Source organism: Sinocyclocheilus anshuiensis, unplaced genomic scaffold (genome assembly GCF_001515605.1).
Source record: "Sinocyclocheilus anshuiensis isolate Anshui unplaced genomic scaffold, SAMN03320099.WGS_v1.1 scaffold2193, whole genome shotgun sequence".
NCBI lineage: Eukaryota > Metazoa > Chordata > Actinopteri > Cypriniformes > Cyprinidae > Sinocyclocheilus > Sinocyclocheilus anshuiensis.
Genome location: NW_015552697.1, coordinates 139,503 through 164,564, shown reverse-complemented (window position 1 = coordinate 164,564; position 25,062 = coordinate 139,503). Strand labels below are relative to the sequence as shown.

The following is a 25,062-nucleotide window of genomic DNA, read 5'->3' as shown; positions in this document are numbered from 1 at the left end:
ATCAGGCCTTTTCTTCTTCAGTCATACCTTTGCTTACTCACATAATCAACACCTCTCTTCACACTGGTACATTTCCCACAGCATTTAAGCAGGCTCGGGTAAGCCCACTGCTTAAAAAAACCCTCTCTAAATCCAGCACGTTTAGAAAACTACAGATCCCTACTTCCATTCATTGCAAAGACACTTGAGCTGTAGCCGCTCGCATTAAATTCAAGGTACTGATGCTTGCCTACAAGACAACCACTGGCGCTGCACCAATATACTTATGCGCCCTCCAGAAGCTTGCGTTTTGCAAGTGAACGGTGCCTTGTGGTGCCATCCCAAAGAGGCACAAAATCACTCTCACGGACCTTTTCCTGGACTGTGCCCAGCTGGTGGAATGACCTCCCGATCTCAATTCGAGTCTTTAGCCATTTTCAAAAAACATCTAAAGACATCTTTTTCGCCAGCACCTGACCAACTAATACTAGCATTTACCTATTCTATTCTGTTCTGTTCTATTCCATTCTATTATTTAATAAAACATTTTTTTAAAAACCTAGCTACGTGTACAGTGCTAGACTAACTGAGACTTGTCATGGCACTTGTATACTGTTGTTCTCTCGTTGGTCTGATTGCTTCTAGTGTTCTCATTTGTAAGTCGCTTTGGATAAAAGCGTGTGCTAAATGATTAAATGTAAATAGAAACTTCAGTGTTTTTCACATAGGTGATATTGGGTTGGTTGGGGGGTGCTGTGCTGGGTCAAGTCAACAGAATTTTATCTGTAGAGTGCTTTTTACAATGCGCATTGTTTCAAGGCAGCTTTCCAGAAATTCATAGTTAATGTTTATAAAATCTTTGTCCCATCTAGTCACATTTATCAGTTTAGAGCTGAGCAATAAGACTAAAAATTATCCAGTTGAGATTTCCTATAGTAAATGTTGCTTCATTTGAGTGTACTGTATGTTTGTGGATAAACTTGAATAAGCATATAATAGTTGTCAATTAAAGTTAGTAATTTGTTTTGCTGTGATATTGAGGATAATGAAATCAGTGAGGTTTTGTTTAAGTATAGAAAGTAATAGTTTCAATTTTAGCACAGTCATAATATAAAGAAAATACTAGTATCTGATTTGCAGATTGTTTGTTTTATCAACAATTACTGAAGATGTGATCTGCTACAGACATGAATACTCAGAGACCAGCAATATTTAGATGATGAGTGTGCGTTATACATAAAAGTTTCAATTTTTGCAACCAGAAAAAAATGCCAAGCATGCAGCACTCAGCGGGAAACCTCGCTTTGGTGGACACACGGCCTTAAGTGTCTAAAAGTCCATCTAGGATTGAATGGTAGTCTAGGTTGATGTAGTGTCCATTTGGAAGCAGAAGTAGTTTATCCTCTGTGCAGTCTATTATAGAAGACTGAAGAGATACAGTGTGTTGATCCATTTAAATGCTTCTGGCTGGTTGCTTAACACAAGTTATGATTTTAAGACATTGGAATGCAACATCAAATTTGGTCTGAGCTGGATATGCCAGGATCTAGTACCCACAGGATAAATATTCCAAGTGTAGAACGGAATGCAACGAGACTAATATTAACGTAGATGCATTTGAATGAAGGCAACATCAAATTTGGTCTGAGCTGGATATGCCAGGATCTAGTACCCACAGGATAAATATTCCAAGTATAGAAAGGAATGCAACAAGACTAATATTAATGTAGATGCATTTGAATGAATTCAGATCAGATTTCTATAAGAATGGCATGAGCAGACCTGAATAACGCAACATAAGCTTGAGCTGTGTGGTGTGAATTCATTAGATGTATGCTTGACAAATAATTACAGAAAACTTTAGTTTAGAAGAGTGTCTGATTCCCAAACAGTGCTAGGAAGACTATTCCATAGTGTAGAAGCCAATCAGTAAAAAAGGATCCACCTATTTTGTAGGTTTTGATACTGATATAGTGAACGTGATCAAGTATAGTGCCATAACAGGTCACATAAGTAATGAGGGAATAAACCAGAGAAGGGCAACTCCGGTCCTGGAGGGCCACTGTCCTGCAGAGTTTAGGTCCATCCCTAATTAAATGCACAAAAATAAATATATTAAACTAAGTCTTCAAGAAATTACTGGCAGGTGTGTTTTATTAGGGAGGAAACTCAAATCTATAGGTCAGTGACCCTCCAGGGCCTAGTTGTCCGACCCTGGTCTAGAGCATTTAGAGTAATGTAATGAGAAGTGGTGTGTTTCCCGAAACCACCTTAATACTACGTCATTCTGAAATTATACTTTAAGCTGTACTTAACATTAATGTGTTTCCTGAAACGTTCTTGGTTACAGTAGGTATACCTTCTGTAAGTCATATGTTCATAAGGTTGGTCTGGGCCACTCTTAGCTATAACTTATCACTGTTCACTCCGCTAGTGGCCACCACTGTGCAAAAAGCTTATTTACATCTCAGTCTATGCGAATATAATTCTGAAGCTGTAATACACCCAGTGTTCAGTTAGGCTAACTGAAGTGTTTTCATTCAAATAATGAAATTGTCATTACACTGATATTTGTTAGCTTTTTAATTATATTATCCAAAGGTACATCAGTTCGGAGTTTGGTCAAACTATGGAAGCGTTACAGTGAATAGATGTGCTAAATCAAAGATGGCGCTGTCCGCGTAGCTATTTAGTGTATGTTCACTATTTCATCCGTGAAAACACTAGTCCTCTGGCTACCATGTCAGAAGCTGCAATTCTGAAAAAATTTCGCCTGCTGTGACGATGTCATAAGTTATCTTTAATCTTTGGGTTAGCTATGGCCTGGGCTTTGTTTGGCTTATATTTGTTTGGTTTACATTACTCATATGAATGTCTGTTTTCTATTGTTTGTTTAAATTTTGTGTTTATGTTTATTTTTCCTGTCTAAGGTGCACATTAGGTCAAGAAAAAGAGACACCAATAGGTATCTTTTGTATTTTTTTTATTCAGAGTTTATCAGTTTCATTTTCTTACCTTTTTCTTTCCCTCTGGGCTCATGACTGCAGCATGGTTCGGGGGTGGGGGTTTAAGAGGAAGTGCGGCCTTCCTGTTTCCCATTTTATACCATCATATGTAATTCTGGGTAGTGTAGGCATGGTCTACTGGCTAGTCTGAGCAGGTGGGTCATCGTTTATTGAGTTTATTTGGAATGTATATATAAATGTATTGTATTGTTCAGTTTTTGTATGTATTTTGGTAATGTTGATTTTATTTTATTTTGAACTTCATATTCAATTGAGTTTATGTAGCTGTTTATGTGTGTATATGATTTTTGTCTTTTTGTTGTTTTTCCTGTGTTTGGGATGGTTTGACCCTTGGGTGTAAAAGGGCATACTTGGCCTCTTAGGAGTTAGTTCTGGTTGAGGCCTCCGTGAGGAGGGTCGACTTTAATGTCTCCATTGTTATTTGTGAGTTAATAAACTCCCTTTTGACTGCAAGCAAGTGTCTCCCCGCCTTTGTTCTGGCCATGTCCCCACAATATGGTGGCAGCAGTGGGATATTCCAGAAGAGGAGCATTGCTGTCAAATCTTCAGGTGTGATGGCACCAAAGCGGGCACGTGGTGAGAAACCAGCTCAGATGGACCCTGTAGAAGATGGGGAAGAACTGCAAGGGGCTTTTGGAGGTGCTGTTGAGCTGATTCCCTCTGAGAGTTCTTCAAAGGATATTGCAGAGCTGAAGGATATGTTCCAGAAGTTCCTGGTGGATCAAAAAGTGACACAAGATCGTCAAGAGCAAGAAAATGCATGACAAGAGACAAGATGGAGGTCTTTGCAGCATCAGTTTCGACTCCAAGGAGAAGTGGGTCAGCATACCTCACGGGGAAACTTACCAGCAGGGGGAAGTGAGGATCCAGACACTTCTTCCAGAATTTCTGACGGAGTGCAACATCCAACTGCTGGGGGTCTGTGGAAGGAGTCAAAGATGCAGCAGCTCAGTGAGATGGATGACATTGAGCATTATCTGACTACTTTTGAGCGAATCGCTACAGTGTGTAAATGGCCTCCAGAGGATTAGGCCATTCGACTAGTTCCTCTGCTCACTGGCAAGGCCCGTGCCGCCTATGTGACGATGGATGTGGATGAAGTGACGGACTATGCGCAAGTGAGAGAGGCAATATTGAAGAAATATTCTATCAATGCTGAGACTTACCATCAACGGTTTCGTACCATGGAAGTGTTGATGGAAGAGACTCCAAAAGAATTGTATGTTCGGTTGAAAGATTTGTTCTATAAGTGGGTGAAACCTGCAGAAAAGACCGTCTATGAGGTTGCAGAGACTATCATTTTGAAGCAGTTTTTGAGGATGTTGTGTCCTGAACGGCAAACCTGGATTAAAGAGCATGATCCATCTTCAGCTGAGGAGGTCCCCAGGCTTGCTGATGTCTTTGTGGGAGCTAGGCGAAGGACAGAGCCTTGGAGTTATGCTCAGTGGAAGACCGTAAGGGACAAGCCTTCCTCTCGCAAGACATCCTCACTGCTAGAAGGCGGTAAGAGTATGGGTGAGAGACTGGTGAAACAAACAGAAACGTCAAGCGTAGCTACAGGTGGGACTATTAAGTGTTATAGTTGTGGCCAAATAGGCCATAAAAAACCCATGTGTCCATACCTGAATAAAATGCTTACCAATGTCTGTTATGTTCCCCGAATGATGATACCTGAACCTAGCATTACTCCAATGCCCAGTGAAGTCACCATTCCTCTAAAACTAAATGGTAAAAAGGTTATAGCTTTAGTAGATACAGGATGCACCCAAACTTTAGTTGAAGCTGGTCTTGTATCTGAGTGTTCTATGGAAATTGATTGCCCTGTCATGGTAAAATGTATCCATGGTGAAGAATGGTCTTATCCGACCAGTGAAGTGTATTTAGGGGTTAATGAGCAATCTTATCTTATGAAAGTGGGGCTAGCTCCAAAACTGCCATATCCTGTGATTATCGGTCATGAATGTCCTGTGTTAATGGATTTATTGTATCCAGGCAGTACTTGCAATGTGGCGTTAACCCGGGCAAAATTTAGAGTCACGAGGTGAATGAGGGAAACCCCTTGAAATGCCTTCCCTTTTATGATTTTGAGATTCTAACCCACCCAGTGAAGCCTGTGAAATCTAAAGCAGAGAAGAGGTAAGACAAGTTTTAGGGAACAGTGGTAGAAGTCACAAATGGGAAAGGTTTAGAAAAATTCAATTGGGACTGGCAGATCCCCACTGATATGTCGGGGCTGCAGAAAATGTTGAAGATTTTTATTAATCAAAGTATGAATTGTTCAAGTGTAATCATTAGGAATATAACCATTTAAATATCCAGTTATTCTTCCATTATAATCACATATGCCTGTGTGGAAAATGCCTACGTGGCTTAAGTAGACAGTCCCTAAGATTAGAAACATCTGGGAAACACAAGTGGGCTTCTTTCTTTACCATAACAAGAGCCCCTCCTCGCTAGGGAGAACTGTATGCACAAAGGAACCATTCTATGTACGGAAAACTGTATGGAATATATACCCCATGCCTTAAAATCCAACCTGTATAAAAGGGGAGACAGAAAGACATTCTGGAGATGATTTGCTGCAGAGAGCGTCTCCGCTTTATTCTCATTGATGATGTAATCTTCTGGCATCAAAACTCGAGACTAAGTGTGGTTCCTCAGATGAGCAGCAGATTACACTACAAATTGGCGACCCAGATGGGACGGAAAAGAGCAGAGGAGTGGACAACCACTTTGGGCTGACTGAGACGAACAACACAAACCCAGTGGCCACCGAATAGGTAAGCAATTTTGCTTATATAATTCGAGGAGAAATTGGTTAAAATAGTTCAATTAAAATTGAATTGTAATAATATATGAAACAGTATGGCAGCCACTCCAGTGGAAATATTAGGATTAAAATAACCACTGTGTAAAGAGTTAATAAACAAGATATCAAACAAATGGCAGAAGAGAACAAAAAATCTGGAGACAAAGTGGCCACAGGAGGGGACATTTGAGGTAACATTGTGTGAGGAAATGGAAACTCTGATAAAAAAAACATAAAACTAAGAGTATCAGTAAGAAACGAGAAAAAAGAGAAGCAAAAAGGGAAAAAGAAGTGATAGCCATGTTTAAAAAGGAAGGGGAGGACATATTAAAAAATATAAAACTGGCAAGAAAAATATTAAAAGAGGCAGACAAAAATACGAAGAAAAAGGAAAGATTATTATCTGAGCCACTCCCTTATTTGCCCACAGAGGGAGAGTTCCCAATCCTCAAGGGAACAGTAAAAGTAACTGGAGAAATGCAAATAGAAGGGCCAGTAGAGCTGGGAGAAAAAGAAAAAAAGGAACCAGCTGTGAAAACAGAGGCAACAGAGAAAGGAAAGGGAAAAATATTTACAGATGGATTGTTATAGACATAGCGTTAGAAAAGATGAAAACCAACCAAGATAGAACAAGATTTGAGGAAGTGTTATAAGATATAGAAGAGAAAATTAAAGAATCAGAAAAAGATACAAGCGGTAAATAGATTGAAAAGAGAGAGAAGTAAGTTGTTCGAAAGTACAGAGGATGTGAAAGAAGGAGAGGAGTTATTTGATAGCGGAAAATGGGAACAGGGCAGAGAAAAGGGGACACTCAGACCACTGGCTGCGCAATTCCACATTTTAATCAGGGGTGCGCAGGGAAAATATGTCCCCTGAGCCCCACAGGACCTCGAGGGGCTGGTCACTCGCCTCCTAAATCCCAGAAGAAATAACTGCATGCACAGATTTGGTTTAATATTAGGAAGGCCTTGATAGGTAACCTAAATTGAAGCTGGATGGTGTAGGCAGAAATACATTACGTGTAATGGTCTGTATTTATTGTGGATTGGGCCTAAAAGGGCAGCAATCAACAATGAAGCAGATATAGTAAAGGAAAGCGCGCCAGTCCTACGGATACCGCTTTGAGAAAGAAAAAGGTTTAAGGAGGCTCAAAGGGCTGCACGGGTAGGCAAAACTCCCTGCTGGGCGCTGATTTTTTACTGAGTTGAGGGAGATTAATCAGTAAAAGAGCGAGAGCACTGCAGGTCACTCGAGGAAGAGTGTAGTGTTTTGTTGTATGAGACTGAAACTGTGTCTGTGTCCGTATGCATGTCCGTATGAGTGATGGTGAATGTATGAGAAAATAAATAAATTCCGTATTGGGTGGGTACGAGCTGCGCACCCTCTTGGTCCATCACTTAAATGTGGCTTGGTGTGGATGGACGCAGTTCATGCCGCACCCGAGAGGGCTGAATAAATGATTAGCCCTATAGATAAAGGGAAAAAATATGAATGCTTTAGCCCTATAAAAGGGAAAATGAATGAAAGAATGAGCCCTGTTTGGATAAAGGGACGAGCAGTGTGAATGTAACAGAAAAAATGAGCAAAAGCTCAAGAGCCAAGAGAAAGAGCTACGGCGAAAACGAACTCAATGGAGACAAAAGCCAATACAGAGAGGCCAGAGAGGAAGAGGCAAAACTTATACTGGTCCTAGCATGCAAACTAACAGGAGCACGCACTTAACACCGCATGAAATGCTTACGGGTCGACCCATGCCTGTGCTATATTGTAGAGGTTCCTAAAAGGACCGCCTCTAGAGCAATTACAAATGAAAATTTGCTCAGATATGAAGAAATTAATTGCCATACATAGAGCTATCTATTTACAGGAAAAAAGAAAATGGAATGAGCCCAGGAGAAAAGGGACCCTACGAAGTGGTGAGAGCTACTCCAGCAGCAGTCAAAGTGGGGGGAAACACAACCTGGCATCATCTGGATCACTGTACTAAAGTTCCCACGGAAAAGATGGAAAGAAAAGAAAAAAGACAAGAAAACAATGCAGGATATTCTATGTGTGATGTTTTGAATGTGTTTTTATGTTTTTTATACATAACTGTGACAACCACAGGCAAGCGCTGAACCAATTGCACGCTCATGCTTATAACATTGTTTTCTATAGAAGTAGAAAGTATGGAGACTGGATCTTTTACTCCCTCCTAGTCAAGGGTAGGGGGAGAGGTTTGGTCCTGATGCTCCAAAACCAGAGTGATACTGCATCATTTAGTCATTGGTAATAAAACAGAGTGACTAATATAGTCACTAAGTAGTGTTAACTAATACGCCTGAATTATGAAGTAACACAGGCCCTAAGATTAGAAACATCTGGAAAAACATAGGTGGGGGCTTTCTTTCTTTACCATAACAAGACTTGGGGGGGCTTTCTCTCTAGGGAGAATTGTATGCACAAAGGAACCATTCTATGTATGGAAAACTGTATGGAATATGTACCCCACGCCTTAAAATCCAACCTGTATAAAAGGGGAGAAAGAAAAACATTCTGGAGATGTTTTGCTGCAGAGAGCGTCTCCGCTTTATTCTTATTGATGATGTAATAAAGTGTATCTTCTGGCATCAAAACTCAAGACTAAGTGTGGTTCCTCAGATGAGCAGCAGACTACACTACAAAAACTGATTCTGAAATTGGTCCCATCTATGCTAGAATGATTGAAAATGCAAAGCAAGGCAAAGAAATGTTTTTTAAGGGTTCTTCTTTTTGTTTAGAGAATGGTCTTTTGTATCGTAAGACCCGAAATGCCCCACAAATGGTTCTCCCTTTGAATGTACGCAATATGGTCATGAAATTGGGGCATTCTATCCCCTGGGCTGGTCATTTGGGTCGCCGTAAAATGTACTATCGAATCAACAAACATTTTTTTCTGGCCAGGCATGACTAAAGATCTAGCCGAATTTAGTAAGAGGTGTCCAGAATGCCAAAGCACTGCTCCTCAGGGTCCCCCAAAAGCCCCTTTGATGCCTTTGCCAGTAATTGATGTGCCTTTCCAACGGCTGGGCATGGACATTGTAGGCCCTGTAGAGAAAAGCAAAGCAGGTAACAAATATATGTTGGTAATTTGTGACTATGAAAGCCGATATCCCGAGGTTTTCCCTTTGAAAAACATCAAGGCAAAAACTGTAGGTTCCCTTTCATGGGAACTTCGAACTGCGTCCTCTAGGGGTCGCTATGGGGAACGCCTCGTCGTGACCCGTGTCTGAAGCATACATTGAAAAAAAACACCAACTCGTTGGCCGGCGACAGCCATGATGTCACTACCGGTGCGACTATAGTATAAATAGGCGCCGGGAGCTACACATCATTCTCTTCTTCGTCTTCATTGACTGTTTTGTTTGAAGCGTGCATTTCTGTGGTAAGAGCGATCTCTTTTATCTCATTATGGCGAGCCCTAGCAAAGCATTTAAGGATGTGTGCATCCGTGTTGACTTTCCTCAACTCCCTCACTAACCAAAAACAGGGATAAACATGAGTACAAAATAAAATGGCACCCTCTCCCTACAGCTTCCAAACTAAGCATAAATCAAATAACCCAAAATAAGTTACAGTACCCTTTAATACCTTAACAAGAAAAGTAAGATAAAAGTAAATTTACATACACTATGTGGTTACCACGCACACTGCTAGTCAACAGGAATACAACTTACTTTTAGAAGTATTAACTTAACAGATAACTATTTAAGTTAATTTAGGTTTATTTTTCTTGTCTAAGGTGCACATTAGATCAAAAAACTGTTTTAACTTTGCATGACTTTCTTTGCATCTCTTGCATGAGACGCGAGTGCAGCAGTCATATTTGTCCGTCTAAAAATGTGCTGAATATGGGTTCTGTGTGAATGGCTTGGTTTCGGTTTTAACCTAATCAAGATCTTCTATGCATTGAGCTACTATATTTCTCTAATATTTTGAATGAATAACACAGTAGCGGCACGTCTCGTAGGCTAGACTAACAAAACATTAAAATGCAACGTCACTTACATCATCATCACTGCATCTCGCGCGCCACTGATGACGCTCCCTGACGCACTCCTAACATTCGAATGTACCATTTTTGCATTCAAATGCAAATGTTTATTTTAAATTCGACTAATATTCTTTTTTTTGTTATTCACAATCTCCTCATCATAGGCAGGCACAGCACTCATTTCAGCATGTGTTCGTGTTTGTGTGAGCTGTCTGCGTCACTCATAGCACGTGCCTATATCGTGCGCTGTATCGAACATTTTTTATACCGTTATCGATAAAGGTGTACCGTCGATAAATATCGATACCGTTTTATCGCCCAGGCCTACAATAAACTCCCTTTTGACTGCAAGCAAGTGTCTCCCCGCCTTTGTTCTGGCCATGTCCCCACATCTGCCACGGCAGCAAATTCAGCAGCTTTTAGATCTTGTTGGCCCAACTTTGTTGAGACAAACTCAACGGAGCAACCCCCTCAGCCCTGAAATTCAGCTGCTTTTTCTCCGCCATAGTAGCTGTTTATTATATGTTTCGCGTGTTGCGCTTTTATTGAGTAGGTCATCCAATAACAGAAATTTGTGATTTACACCAACAATGTGATGCGGCTGCTGGGCAACGACCCTGGTTGTGGAGTCAATGAAGACACTATGGCAAATATATTATGATAATATAAATTACCCGTTCAAAGGCCTGTGAAGGCATACCGCCAGTTAGTGTAGCGGGTTGAGGCATGATACATTTGGGCATGAGGTTTTCGCACTCGTTTCAAAATTATATACAATATCCAGGGTTGGATTTAATTTGCAATTTGTATTATTTTTATAAGATCCCATGAGTCCTTGATAAATGCAGTTTCAACTATTTCTGAAGTGCTTCTTTTATAAAGAACACAGCTTTCTCACATAACGCACTGAAGCAGCCCCTGCATAGAGTGAATAATTGATTCTCAAGCCATCGATATCAACCAGTTCAGCACCACTGCCATGGACAGCACCTAGTAATGTCGCACATAAGAAGGTATACCTTAAGCAAATTCTTAAGGTATAGTTTGCGGAACTTGCCTAGAAAAGTTATACCTTTAGTTAAGGTATACCTTTACCGTCTTCATAGCGTGCTAAAGAGAAAACGTAAGTGAAGCTGATTGCTGACTGGCGTGTGCTTCCCAATAACATCAAATAGTTTTTCTAATATGTTGGACATAAATGGGAGGTTTTAAATCAGTCTAATTGACTAGTTATATGGGGTCATGCTGGGGTGTCTTGATAAGGGGTTTGATAATTGCCAGCTTGAAAGTTTTTGGGATGTGTTGACATGTACTTGTGCTCTCAGAGCTTCAGAGGTTACAAGTAACACCTTTTTCAATAGCTGTGGATATAGAACCACATAGTTATGATAATTTAATATGTTTTAGGTCAAACTTTAGATTAGGGAACACAGATTTACTATTAACTAAGAGTTTTCCCCTTAATAAACTCATAATTTGCTGCTTATTGATAGTAAGTAATTAGCCTAGTTGTTGTAGTGGTTATGTTTAGGTGTGGGGGTAGGGTTAAGAGATCTAGCAAATAGTCATGCAGAATAAGGCATTAATATGTGCTTTTTAAGTACTAATAAACAGCCAATATGCTAGTAATATGCATGCTAATAAACTATTTAATAATGAATAGTTTCCTAATCTAAAGTGTTAGCAAGTTTTGTTAGCTCTTACTGTCCTATAGCATTTAGGACTTTTGTTGCATAACTCGAATTTTCTTTCTGATCGTCTTAATTTTATTGTTGAGGAAATTCCAAAAATCATTACTACTGTGCTGTGAGGAGGTTCTGTTGATGCTTTGTTCCTTGTCAATCTTGCAGCTTTTATTTTTCCATTTTTTGGAAAAAAAAAAAAAAAAAAAAAAAAATGTTTCCTTTACAGGATTATTCTGTGGATAGCAGGAGAGAGGCTGCTATCCGTTCCTTAGTGGTATATCTCAGAGAAAATGAGGAAGATCTGTTTAAAGAACATATGGTAAGTCAGGCACACCGTACTTTGTGTTAATCTTGTTTTTAAATATAACTTAAAACACTGACATTGATTTTGTTCTGCTTAGGATGATGGGGATATTGCCAATGAAATGATGAAGATTATTATAACTAGAGGTTCCACAATGTCAGAACCAGCCAGAGCAACAATTGTGATCGAGGGAACAGAAGTCCAGCAAGACCTGGACATACCCAGGGCCTGTGCATTGCTAATGGGACTGATATACTCACTCAACCTCAGCTACCCAAAAGAACTAAAAAACACTTTTGAGGCATTTCAAAAGATCTTCCTTGAGCTGGATGATATGAAAGCTAGCCCGAAGGTAATGTCTCTAAAAAACAAACTGCTGTACTAAAACTGTAAAGAATTAGGTTGCTGTCATCAAATTCAAATGTGATGTATAAAAGTTAAGTTGTACATAAAATTACAGCAGCTGTACGCTTGACAGTTGGCAGTTTATTTGGAACTAGAGGTCTACACGGGTCCAAAAATTCATACCCGAACCCGAAGAGACCCGTAAATGTGCTACACTGAACCGACCCGGACCCGTCTATTATTTTGAAAGTTGGACTCGGGCCCGTGCAGAACCGAGAAATGTCAAAAATTTACTACCTGGAACCGACGTGGACCGTCAATTATTTGAAAGATGGACCCCAACCCGGCCGGGAACGCTTTACTTATTTGCTATTATCTCTGTGCTCTCTGAGCCGAGTCTGAGCAAAAATTTTAGATATAACAACAAGACGGTTCATTCATATTATTAAAAAAATAATCAATAAAAAATTAATAACTCACATTACTCATGAAGGTATCCATTATCACCGTGTGTGTGCATTAACTCCGCCGACCCTGCTTCTGATGATGTCGCTCATGTTATTTTTTTATTTTTCCACCTTATTTCAAATTACCGACTCACACTTTTCTCATCCTAATTTTACAAGTTGAAAGTTAGAAAACAACACACGCACAGCGCTGACTGACTCTGATAACGGCCGGGTGTTCTCCGAGTCCGATCGACTCGGGTATTACACACAATGTTAAACAGACCCGGGACCCGACCCGGACCCGGCTGACCATTTAAAATATAGCCCCGAACCCGTACGGATCCCGGGTCGGGTCCCGGGTCCTCGGGTCTCGGGTCCTCCGTGTAGACCTCTATTTGGAACACCTAGATAAAATTAATGTTTAAAAAAACAGCCTATGGCGTTAGTTTTAGCTTGGTGGACACCGTAAACTGGCAATGAGTGTTGTTGAAATTTCTCATGTTTTCTGTGTTCTTTTTTGGAATTAACATATTTACATATTTACTTACAAAATAGCTTGGAAAACATATTTTTCCCATGGTTTGTGCCATTTGATGGGTTTTTGGCAACACTAAATCTATGGATATTCCTTTTCACATAAGTTTTGAAGCACTGGATTCAGTTCAGAGGATCAAAATCCACATTCTTAAATTGAACATGTTTTATTTTGTTTAAGGGAAACGTCCTGTCAAAAGCCTGCTTTTTTTGTTTTGTTTTTTTGTGTGCATAGATGTTCACGATTACCAAATTATTTGGACCAAACAAAAGTTGCCATTAGTTTTATATTAAACACCTGTCAAAACTGGAATTGCTATGTTTTATTTGTTCTTACTGAAGTGAAACAAATTACAAGTATTCAAAAAATGTAACAATTTGCATGGACATTTCTGAGTTGGATGCAAGCCAAATTTAAAAAAATTAAGTATTTTGACCGCGTAATATCACCAAAACTTTGAAATTAAAATTAAGTTGTTTCAACTCAAAGCTGCAGTCCGTAAGTTTTGCCTCTTTGTCGCCATCTCTGTTTGAAAACCTGCAATTGCAGCTGTGTGCGGAATTATCTTCAATTTTCACTGGATATTGTCATCTGAACAAGTAAGTAACAAGTCTGCCACGTTTGTTCAGACCAACTGAGGAAAAAAGCATTACAATAAATCGCGCTACCAATGGTGCTTTAATCTAAATTAGCTCATATCACATCAAACTGTGCAAGTTATTATTATTGTTATACTTTATTCTCAAATTGTGAGTAGTGTGTATAAGCGAGTAGATTTCAATTTCTGTTCATTCTAATCTAATTGTCATACCACTCGAATTTCATATTAAAAAATTATTTTAACCCAAAAAACTGGTTGTCTTTAAAATACAAATCTTGTGTAATCCCAGGCTATCTGTAATCAGAAGCACATTTAAATATATATATATATATATAATTACATTTAATTATTCTGGCTGCTGTGAGAAAAGGCTATAAACAATCCGCCACCTGCAGCATTCTCACATGCGATAGCCTAGCAGCCGGGACAACCTCTTTATGTTTACAGAAGTGATGTAATGACGCAGCAGCATGCTCGAATTTCCTGCGAAAACCTACCAGTACCACTCAAATTAGAAAACATTATTATAAACTGACCGTTGTGAATCGGGCTAAAGTAAGGCGATAGTTTCGAACACTGGCTGGTTATGTACTTGCTCAAATATTGATTTCGGATCATTTTTAACCAAAAAAAGTTCCGGACTGCAGCTTTAAGCTTTTAGGTCAAACCAAATCATGTTGGCTGTACTAACACAAACTGATGTCTTATAGTTTGTACTCAACAATGACTTGAGCCCTATTCGGGTGGGACTAGTTTTTTAAACTACGTTTGAGTTTTAATTCTTATCTCCCGACATTTTCATGTACCAATTAGGATGGGACTAACCCCTTCTGTGTTTATTACAGAGGTGGGAGGGTCCGTTTTGTACATCTGGGCGTTGCAGAGATCATTTGCTCTGTATGCGTGCATTGTGTATAGTAATGTGGATTGATTACCATTAGTATAACAACCACAGTTTTACTACAAATACCATGGTTAAGTTATGTTTTGTATAGCAAAACCATGGTTAATTTGTGGTTACCTTAACTATAAAAACCTTTTTTTTTTTTTTTTGTAGTAAACCACATTTAATTTTCGTTAAAGTACATATGTAATAAAAAAATTATGTCATTGAGTGAAGAAATGATGGTGAGTAATATTACCTGCAGTGTTGGGGGTAATATATTACAAGTAACGTGAGTTAAAGTAACGTAACGCATTACTTTCCATAAAAAGTAACTAAGTAACGTAATTAGTTACTTTTTTATGGAGTAATGCAATATTGTAATGCATTACTTTTAAAAGTAACTTTCCCCAACACTGATTACCTGATGCTTATATTACAGTAGCTAATCTTAACAGTTTACTTGATTTGGCTATTGCATTTTATTGTTTTATTTCTTTACCGGGAGGCAACACATCGAAAAGTAGTAAGAGTGTCTACAGTAGTTCACATTGACCAAAACACACGTGGAAACGTGCTGTAAAAAAATATTGTCTGCAATTACAGTCATTCGCATTCGGACAAGATTATATTTCTCAGAGGATCACTGAGTTTGCCAAAAAAAAAAAGTAGGTAATTTGCTTTGGAATTATTACAAAGATTATGTGAGAAAAACACAGACTTGGCAGATTCGGACGGGATTAAAATTGCAAAGTACGTCTGTGAAACACATTTTTCTAATGACGCCCTGGAAAAGTAGTCTCATACGAATAGGGCTTTAGTTGGAATCAGAGGTGCAGTCAAAATCAGACCCTTTAAGACTAGAACAAGTGTGTCATACAAGTCCTGAAAACTGAAACCAAAATATTTACTAATAGTTTTAATTTTACTTATAGTTACTAATTCTTTTTATGTTAAAAAGATAATACGGTAAAAAATGAATTCTATGAGTCTGCGAGACCTTGATACCAAAGCTCCACTTCTCGATTAGTACTGCGCAGACTCTGGCTCCAAATGTCATCATCAGCACAAGATAGTAGTGCCCATCTTTGGGATATTTTGGCTTTACTTCTCTGCAGTGGAAGGAAGTGAAGATGTGCCGTCCATCTTTATTTTATAGTCTATGCCTAAGACCCAGAACAAAACTAGACCCTTCAAGGCCCAATTTTTCACCCTCTTCAGACATTGGGGTTGGGGTAGTCTTAAAAATCGTGGATTTATAATCAATATTTAGGCATTCTCAGCCGTATTTACACAGTAGACCGAACTTGTGTAAATGGATCACTGGGGTTAATAGGTCACCTAAAAAGATCATTATAGTTATGTAGTGCTTATATAGCCTGCATAGTATGTGTTTTTGGTTGTTTCCTTCTTTGTTTTTATTGTCCTACTTATTTGAAACTAATTTTGCAGCAAGGTGACAGACATACAAACTAAACATGTAATCAGAACAATAACAATACCTATGAAGAGTTCAGTAAATCGTGTTGTTCTGAATCTAAACATTCATGGATTGACATAAGTGGAAAATTACAGGTCTGTCCTGCAGTTCTATAAATGTTTTGCCCTCCAGGTCTCGTTTTCCACCATGTGACTGAAAACTATGATTTAAAAATTAAATCATAATTTTAAAAAGGCGTATGCGTTTCTAGCCGATCGTAATTTAAAACTTAGTGGATATAATATTTTTCTTAGAAGCTGTCAATATGTTTATAATATACGATTTCTTGGGTCTAGGCTCCGTTTTTGTAACTGAAGGTCTGAAACAACATAATTGTTTGTTTCTGTTTTAGCTAATTGTTAAGTGAGAATGTTATGTTTAAGTCAGTACAGTGTTTGGTCGCTGACCAATGATTGGTGAGTCTGCCAGCGTGCGCCTTTAAAAGGGCGGCACTTTTTCCCAAGATGGCGAGCTCATTCCAGTGTTTGTCATCTCAGCATGAAAGAACTCCAAATACCTCCTCTCGGCAACAGATCCCCAACACGTTATTGTTTCTTGTGGTTTAAAGATTGGTTTCTCTTATTTGCTCTATGGGCTACTATTAGAGGTCTGCACGGGCTTTAAAGTGAAGCCCGAACCCGGCCCGTACCCGAGATCGTCTGACCCGACCCCAGCGGCACAGTTAAATTTAGAGCCCGAACCCGTAATCTTTTTTCTTTCCCCCACAACGAATAGCCAATTGTAAAAAATGCTGTATTTCACGATTGCATGCAATGGTCAGTAAGCAAATACATGTAAAGAAACAGAATCATTGAGGCTCGGCCAGTTCACAAGGCAAAAGAAAATACACTTACCAGTTATGAAAGTTTATGAACATCAGGTGCAGCGGTCACATAAATTCTGCCGAGTTTTTGAATGGTTGTATACGACAAGACGCTCATTTTTCCATTGTGCAAATTATGGTAATTTTCGTCAGTTAAGGCTCGTTAGCATTCGGCCTGCTTTAAATCAGACCCAGAGATGTAGTGTGGTAAGATCGCATTTATTTGAATTAATTAGGCTAATTATATAATTTATTTGAATTAGCAAGCGAGAGAGAGATGAAAGTTGCGTGTGTGAACCTGTGTCTGCGCGTCTCTCTCTACAAGTAATTAGGCTTATGGCGCTAGATTTAAATCAGCACAGCCAGCGAACGAGCGCACCTTTTTTTTAACAAACCAAAAAGTGGCTGTTCCCCCCTGTTGTGAAAGTACAGATGTTCCTCTCGTTGATAGCAGAGGAGCGGATCCAGTGAGAGCTTGATATTAGTTCCTTCAAAAACAGCGATTTTACCCCCTCATTGCAGAGAAATATAACGTTTCGAGTCAGTAGCCTGTCGAAGCTATTTTACTAATAAAAGTTTCCGTGCTGTGTTGTCGTGTGCAATAATGTGTGTGCGTGCGTCTATGAAAGCAGCGTAGCCTGCATATAGTTTTAGTTTAGCTATAAACCCGAGCCCGACCCGAACCCGAAGCTATTCATAAAAAATTTACCCGAACCCGACCCGAAACCCGAAAGTATTTCGAGACCCCGTCGGGCTCGGGTCGGGTAGCAGACCTCTAGCTACTATATATATTCCACTCAAGAGATCATGCTGTAGAAGTGACCTGCTATTTATAATTGTGTTAATTTGTGATTCTTAAATATTCTGTGCTTAGTGTCAATTTTTAATTGATCACTTTTGTTTGTTGTGTATATTTTTTAGTGCTTTCCGAGCGTAGGGGTGACCTGCCATTTTTAATTTTTTACCTTGTTTGTGATTAGTTTATTTGTAGGGAGGCAGGGAAGTTTTTCTGTAATTTTTGTTTTCCATTTATTGTTCCATTCATTGATTAGGTTGTCTTTTATTTTCTAAGCTTGTTTTGTTTGTTATTTTGGCCTTGGGTTTACCCTTAAGTTATTGCTCCTTATAGTATTATTACTTTTATTTTTTTCTCCAATAAATTATTGACTTGAAGTCGGTGTATTTGGTGATCTGTCGGCGGGGGTTGGAATCCCATTAATATCTTACATTTCATGCCACACCGTCGCCTCAGAATGGCCTGTAAAAAGTGTTATTTTTAGTTGTATATTGCACTTTTTTAAAATTGTTGGTCTATCTAAACATGCGCTAGTCAGTTGCAATTCTTCTCGCCTTTGCGTTTGCCTAGTATTACATAGTGGAAATATTGAGGAAAAACAAGGGGAAACATGGGGAAAATATTACAATGTACAGTATAATGTTGCAAAAGCTTTTTATTTCAGATAAATGCTGATCTTTGGATCTTTCTATTCATCAAAGAATCCTGAAAAAAGTTTTTACTCAACTGTTTTAAATATCGATAATCTGCAAATCAGCATATTAGAATGATTTCTGGATCATGTGACACTGAAGACTGGAGTAATGATGCTGAAAATTCAGCTTTGATCACAGGAATATAATACATTTTAAAATATATTCAAATAGAAATCAGTTATTTTAAATAATACAAATATTTCACAATTTTACTGTTTTTGCTGTACTTTGGAACAAATAAATGCAGGCTTGGTGAGCAGAAGAGAACTCTTAAAAAAAAAAACATTACAAATCTTACCGTTCAAAAACGTTTGACTGGTAGTGTATGTTAGCCTATAGTTTGAAGTTAAAGATATTAATATTAATTAGGTGAGTCTGAGACGATTATTTGACATTGATTTCACATTTCTTGTTTGTATGAAGGCTAAATACAAATAAAAGGTGAACATTAATTTATTGTGCTTGGGTTTTTTGTTTTTTTTTAAATATTATATTGTTTTATATGAGGTGTCATAGACTTGGCAAATTCATTTTTCATAAGTTTGCATGCACAGACATCGGTTGTGGGCGTTCTTGGCAGTTTTTACGAGGCTTGACGAAAGTTGTTGGTTACACTTTATTTCGATAGTCCACTTTAGACATTCTATTAACTATAAGTAACTTTGTAACTACATGTCAACTAATTCTCATTAATTTGCAACTACATGTCTACTAACTCTCAGAGAAGAGTGAAGAGAAAGTGTTAGAAGATATTAAGCAGACAGTCTACTAATACTCCACTAACTGCTAGTTGACATGTAGTTGCAAAGTTACTTACTGTTAATAGAATGTCTAAAGTGGACCATCGAAATAAAGTGTTACCAATTTGTTTTCTCGTTATCACAACTTAATTTTCTCGTTATCTCGACATAACGAAAAGTTGTTTTGAAAGTTGCCTTCAGAAGGATGCAGAGAACTATTCTAAAATCTTTTAGAGCTGCTTGGATTCAACTCGCTTTATTTTCCTTTTATTTGAAATAAATTATATATAATTTGTCATTTTTAGTAGTCATGTTGGATATGGTGTGACTGATATGATGTGCGTTACAAGCTTCTGTTTGAAAAGACTGTTTAACCTGTGTGTTTTCCACAAAGAAATGCAGAAAATAAAAAAGATTACAACACTGTAGAACATCACTGAATTCAATTAGCCTATACACTTTACATATAAATCACATTTCTTATCAATAGGCTATACATTTAATGATTAACAATAAAGATAAAAAATAAGGAAAAGATGCACATTACAAATACATTGTTGAAGAGCATCCTAGATAAACACATCCCTGTTTATTAACTAACAATCATGTACTTCAAAAATGCACAAATAAAAAATATAGGTGCAAACAGAAGTGATGTCAACCTTAATAAGCGGTTTATGACGGAACTCTAACGCTACACAAATAAGCTTATTGATTCAAGCATTTAACATTTATGAATTAAATGTCAGTAATGAAAAATACTGCACAAATTATAGCAATCGCGTAGAAGGTCCTTATTCTGTCCCAAACACGTACAGTAAAGTGGATATACAACACCCCATCAGTTATATTCAGTTCAGTACTGCCACCTGTTGGTGTAGTTCAGGGGTAGGCAAGTTCGGTCCTACGCAGTCCTGCAGAGTTCAGCTCCAACCCTGAAAACAAAACTCACCTGCCTATAGCCTTAGTAATCCGGTGAGTTTTGTTTTCAGGGTTGGAGCTGAACTCTGCAGGACTGCGGCTCTCTAGGACCGAACTTGCCTACCTCTGGACTAGTTGTTTAACTTGGAGAACAACTTTTATGTCATGTCGAGATCACGAGAAAATTAAGTCGTGATAATGAGAAAGCAGCTTTCGTTATGTCGAGATCACGAGAAAAAAAGAAAGAAAAAATATTAATAATCCATGGCCTCTTAGGACTTCCGTACAGATGAGCCCCAAAAGTAGTCATATTCAAGTCCAGACTGAAATGTTTACCAGTGCATTCTCTCACTAAAGATGAAACATATAATACATAGCAATGTTCATTATTTCATTCAGTTTGTCATTTTATTCATCTCTTATTTACACTGTAGTATAAGTTTAACAAATCAATTTATGGAATGGAGTGACAAGAAAAAAAAAAAGCAAAGTTTAAAGAGGTGAAGAATGCGAATAAAAGAAGCGGACAATCACATTTAGGACATTCGGCTGTGGCGTGAACGTTTCCTTAATTTCACACAGAGCCGTATTTTCTGGTGCAATTTTAACTTGCCGAACCACTTAAAACTCTTTCCACACAAAGAACACAAATAGGGTTTCACGTTTTCGTGATTTTTCATGTGTATCTTTAAGTGTAATGGCAAAATAAATGTTTTGTTACACTGATCACAATGAAATGGCCTTCCTCCAGAGTGAATGCGCCGGTGATTTTTAAAATTGCTGTTTTTTCTAAACCTCTTGTCACATTTAGAACTTTGCCATTTCTGTCCAGAATGTGTTTGCAAATGACGTTTCAGGTCTCTTTGATACGTGAAACTCCTGTCACACTGAAGACACGAAAAAGGCTTCTCTCCAGTGTGAAGCCTCATGTGAGTCTTAAGATTTCCTTTTAGTGAGAAGCTCTTCCTACACAGTTTGCAGGTGTAGGGTTTCTCTCCAGTGTGAGTTATCATGTGAGTGCTGAGGCTTTTTTTATGACTGAAACTCTTTCCACACTGATTACATTTAAAACAGTTCTCTCCTGAGTGAATCCTTGTGTGGTAATTAAGGGTTACTTTACGTGTGAAACGCTTTCCACACTGACCACATACAAACGGCTTCTCTCCAGTGTGAATGTTCTTGTGATATCTAAGGTTTAGGTCTGTTGTGAAGCTCTTTTCACACTGATCACAGGTGAACAGCTTCTCTCCAGTGTGAATTCTTATGTGGGAATTAAGGGTGTTTTTATGTGCAAATCTCTGTCCACACTGAGAGCAAGTATAAGGCTTTTCTCCGGTGTGAATTCTCATGTGGACTTTAAGGTTTCCTTTTTGAGTGAAACTGCTCTCACACTGTTGGCAGGTGAAAGAACTCTCTCCAGTATGAATTCTCATGTGGATATCAAGGTTTTGTTTTTTAGTGAAACGTTTTCCACACTGTTCGCAGATGAAAGAGTTCTCTCCAGTATGAAGTCTCATATGGACTGTAAGGTTTTGTTTCTGACTGAAACTCTTTCCACACTGTTGGCAGGTGAAAGGCTTCTCTCCAGTGTGAACTCTCATGTGGACTGTAAGGTTTTGTTTTTGAGTGAAGCTTTTTCCACACTGTTGGCAGGTGAAATAACTGTTAGCTTTGGTCTTCTTAGCTCTTTTCCGTGAATAACTCTTTTTAGTCTGTGTGGATTTTTTTCCAGTTATAACATTTTTTTTCTCATTCTGATATTTCTCTTCCATTTCATTCAGTTCTTGACTCTCCTCTTTAAGGGCCATCATGTCTAAAGTGAAAAAAGACAAATGCAAGTTAACACTAGTTTAAAGGCACAAAACAACAGACATCAAAACCAACGTAAGGTATCAAAACTTAGCAAAAAATGTGTTTCCTGTAATCTCAGAACATATTCTCAATATTGTTAACTTTTCGCTTTCTTTAATTTCAAACATTCAAGCTGGCAGTTATAAAACCACTTATCAAGCACAGCCTGAACAAAGGAGAACTGATTTAGAGAGAAATCATACAGAGCAGTCCAATCGCTCCATAAATGATCAGCCCTTTCTTACTTGCACTCAATACGTGTGACATTTGAGCTCCACTAATGCAGTCTTCACTCCTGTTCGACTGCAAAAGTCATTCATTATTTGTATGAAGTTAAACATTTGCCAAATTTGCCTATATCCTGTCACCAACAGTCACTGGGATTGAAGGAACAAAATATTCTCTGATGCATCACCATTTTTCTTCAGCTGTGTGCGCAGTTAATTGCACTTGCATCTCAAAAAGTTTGTATGATGCAAAATTAATGTAAACAGTCAGTTATGTATTAAAGACAAGACAAAACATCTGATGTGTTAAAAACAGATCTGTGCATTAATGCAAATAACCAGGGCTCAAAATGAACGCTTCTCCAAGACAAGTGGTTTTTTAAAGGGGCAAGTGAAAGAGAATTTCAACTGCACAACTGGACAAGTAGCCTGATTAAAACGTCAAAAATACCTAGGGAGGCACTGAAACTTTGGTGAGAATGATTCTGATTTTATTACATCCAGTGTAAACGACAACTGATAATGGATAATGTATTGACAGTAACAAGTTCGTGCCAGTTGAGGCTCGCACAGCCTGTCTGTGTGCAAGAGACTCGTGGAGAAATCAAAACAAATGAGCACAACAGCACACATAAGAAACTCAAATAACAAACATACGACAGCAAAAATTCTAAATGTGGAGTCTGCATTTATAACATACAATAAAGCAACACCACATGACCATTAGCACAGCTGCGAATGTGACACTGATTTTATACAACAGTTAAATAAAGCAATAAGCCCCAAGAAGCCGTGGTTTACAGCAAATTTATAACAGCTAAGGGGCGTTGTTAACCCCCTTAGCTGTTATAAATTCACTGTAAACCATGGCTTCACGGGGCTTATTGCTTTTATAAAACGGTTATTCCATATACATGGTAAGTAGGGATATTCACTTCGGTTACTTTTCCTAACCAACAACTGACGCTCGTTAACCGATTATTAGCCGTTAACCGACAAGATTATTTTAAATTAGAATTTAATTTAAAGTAGAGAGGATAAGTGTTTCCTGGGGATTAATTTTACATGCGCAAAAAGCAGCAAGCCAAAAGCAGTGAAAGCAGATTTGTATTTACTGGGGCCGGTTGCACCAGCTAGATGTAAAAAAGCTGGGTGTAAGCCCTACGCTGGGCTTTGCAACGTCCAGCTTTAAGATAAATATTTACACCTGTTGCACCAACTGAAACTACGATCAGGCGCAACTATGCCCGGCGTAGACAATGCCGACATGCCGACACATTCTCCCGCAGTTATAGATAAGTGAGATGACGTTCACGCCGCAATGGCTACAACTACTAACAGGCCTATAGAACTGAATTGCTCAAGACATCATAACAAGTGAAGCCACTGCGCCATGATTTCATTGAATAAACATTTCCTAACAAGTCCGCGTTTTTATATCTGAAGTCTCCCTGCACATTCCCATGACAGATTTCATAAAGGTTAAGTAAAATATAATACATGTAATACAATGCTTCTCTCTAGAGTTATTTTTTATAGCTGACTATCAAGTTTATGTACAATGAATGTCTTTCCTGAGGTAAATGTGACTTTATGTGACATTATGGCGTCTTTCTGTGGCTGAAAAAACAAAACACGTTTAGTTTGTTTTGTGATAACATTTATATTTTGTGATAAAATTGACAATTTGAAAGCTGATAATTTATTTCTGATTAAAAGTAACAAAGCACAAAACTTATTGCGATTATTGGATGGCAGGCACGCTACAAATAATGAATGGAATTAAATATTTCCAAGCATTTACAATGTCCAAGCAAGGTGTCAAATAGTTCAGTTTTTTTTAATAATCCCAGTTCATATGTAACATTTTACTACATAATTATCACATACTGTACAGAAATATATTTTGTATTCAATTACTGTTTGCAGTGTTGTAGGCTATAGCTAGTCTACATCAAGATTCGCGATGGATTCACTTATCCTGCCCGAAAATACCAAAAACATTACAGTTCACGTCTGCAGTAATAATTAACTAACAGACATGAATCCTAAAAATTCATAATGTCCGAGCAAATCATGACTTTTCACTTTACACCTACCTCTGACTAGGCGTAAGATTTAGTGTCAGACGTAGCACTACGCCAAGATGGTGCAACGGGTATAAATTCTACACACGACTTAAAGTGCATTTTTTTACGTCCAGCCTAGTCTTACAACCGGGTGTACGTCCAGCTGGTGCATCCGGCCCCAGATGATCATGTGACGGAATGAACATTCTAATTACACTGGTGTGATTGCATGCGCTCACTCATACATTAGGACTCTCACACGACATTCTTCAACAATATCATTCATTTCTGTAGATTTGAGCTTTAAGAATGAAAACCAACCTGTTTGTTCCTCAGTATCTTCTTGTTTAACTCTGAATGCTTCTTCAATCTTTATGTCTTCGCTCTCCTCTTTAATAAATGCCATCTTTATAATAGTGTGTCACGTGGGTCTCAGTTGCTTCAGCAGGAGTTTCTCTGTGTGTTTGGCCACTCTGTCATGTTTAAGAATAATTAAGAAAGAAAAAATTAAATCCAAACTAAATCTCCAGGTGCGTCTCAGTCAGCTCCCTTGTTCAGTAGTCAGTGCACTGGGTGTGTCAGGGTGATAGTTAATGGTCTTAAATAGGGCTGAACGATTAATTGCATCTGCGATAATATCGCGATATGAAAAACAAGATTTTTCAATCGCAGAGGCTGCGATTACACTCGGTCATGTGACAAGCGAGAGTAAAGAGGTGTGTTCGACTTGAAGATCGATCGGTGTATGACATCAAAGTACGGCGAGAGAAAGCATAAGGAGACGTCCGCACTCTCTTATAGCTCTCGCAGTACTTTGATGACACACACCCAT

The 25,062-nt window shown here is 38.4% G+C and overlaps 1 protein-coding gene and 1 pseudogene across 3 annotated transcripts in view; one reads left to right on the top strand and one right to left on the bottom strand.

Moving 5' to 3' along the window:
* LOC107667689 (uncharacterized) overlaps nucleotides 1-12,200 on the top strand; it is a 26,023-nt pseudogene extending 13,823 nt beyond the window's left edge.
* An 8,193-nt stretch (nucleotides 12,201-20,393) lies between these two features.
* Nucleotides 20,394-25,062, bottom strand: part of LOC107667690 (gastrula zinc finger protein XlCGF52.1-like) — a 6,762-nt gene continuing 2,093 nt past the window's right edge. For 2 of the 3 annotated variants that reach the window (XM_016459416.1, XM_016459417.1), the window contains exons 2-3: nucleotides 24,552-24,703; nucleotides 20,394-21,896 (exon numbers count right to left, since the gene is read on the bottom strand). In XM_016459416.1, coding sequence (XP_016314902.1) covers nucleotides 20,620-21,896; nucleotides 24,552-24,636 — 1,362 coding nt within the window. In that variant the 5' untranslated portion in view covers nucleotides 24,637-24,703 and the 3' untranslated portion in view covers nucleotides 20,394-20,619. The remainder of the gene's footprint in view (nucleotides 21,897-24,551; nucleotides 24,704-25,062) is intronic. The other variant, XM_016459418.1, reaches the window with a different exon arrangement.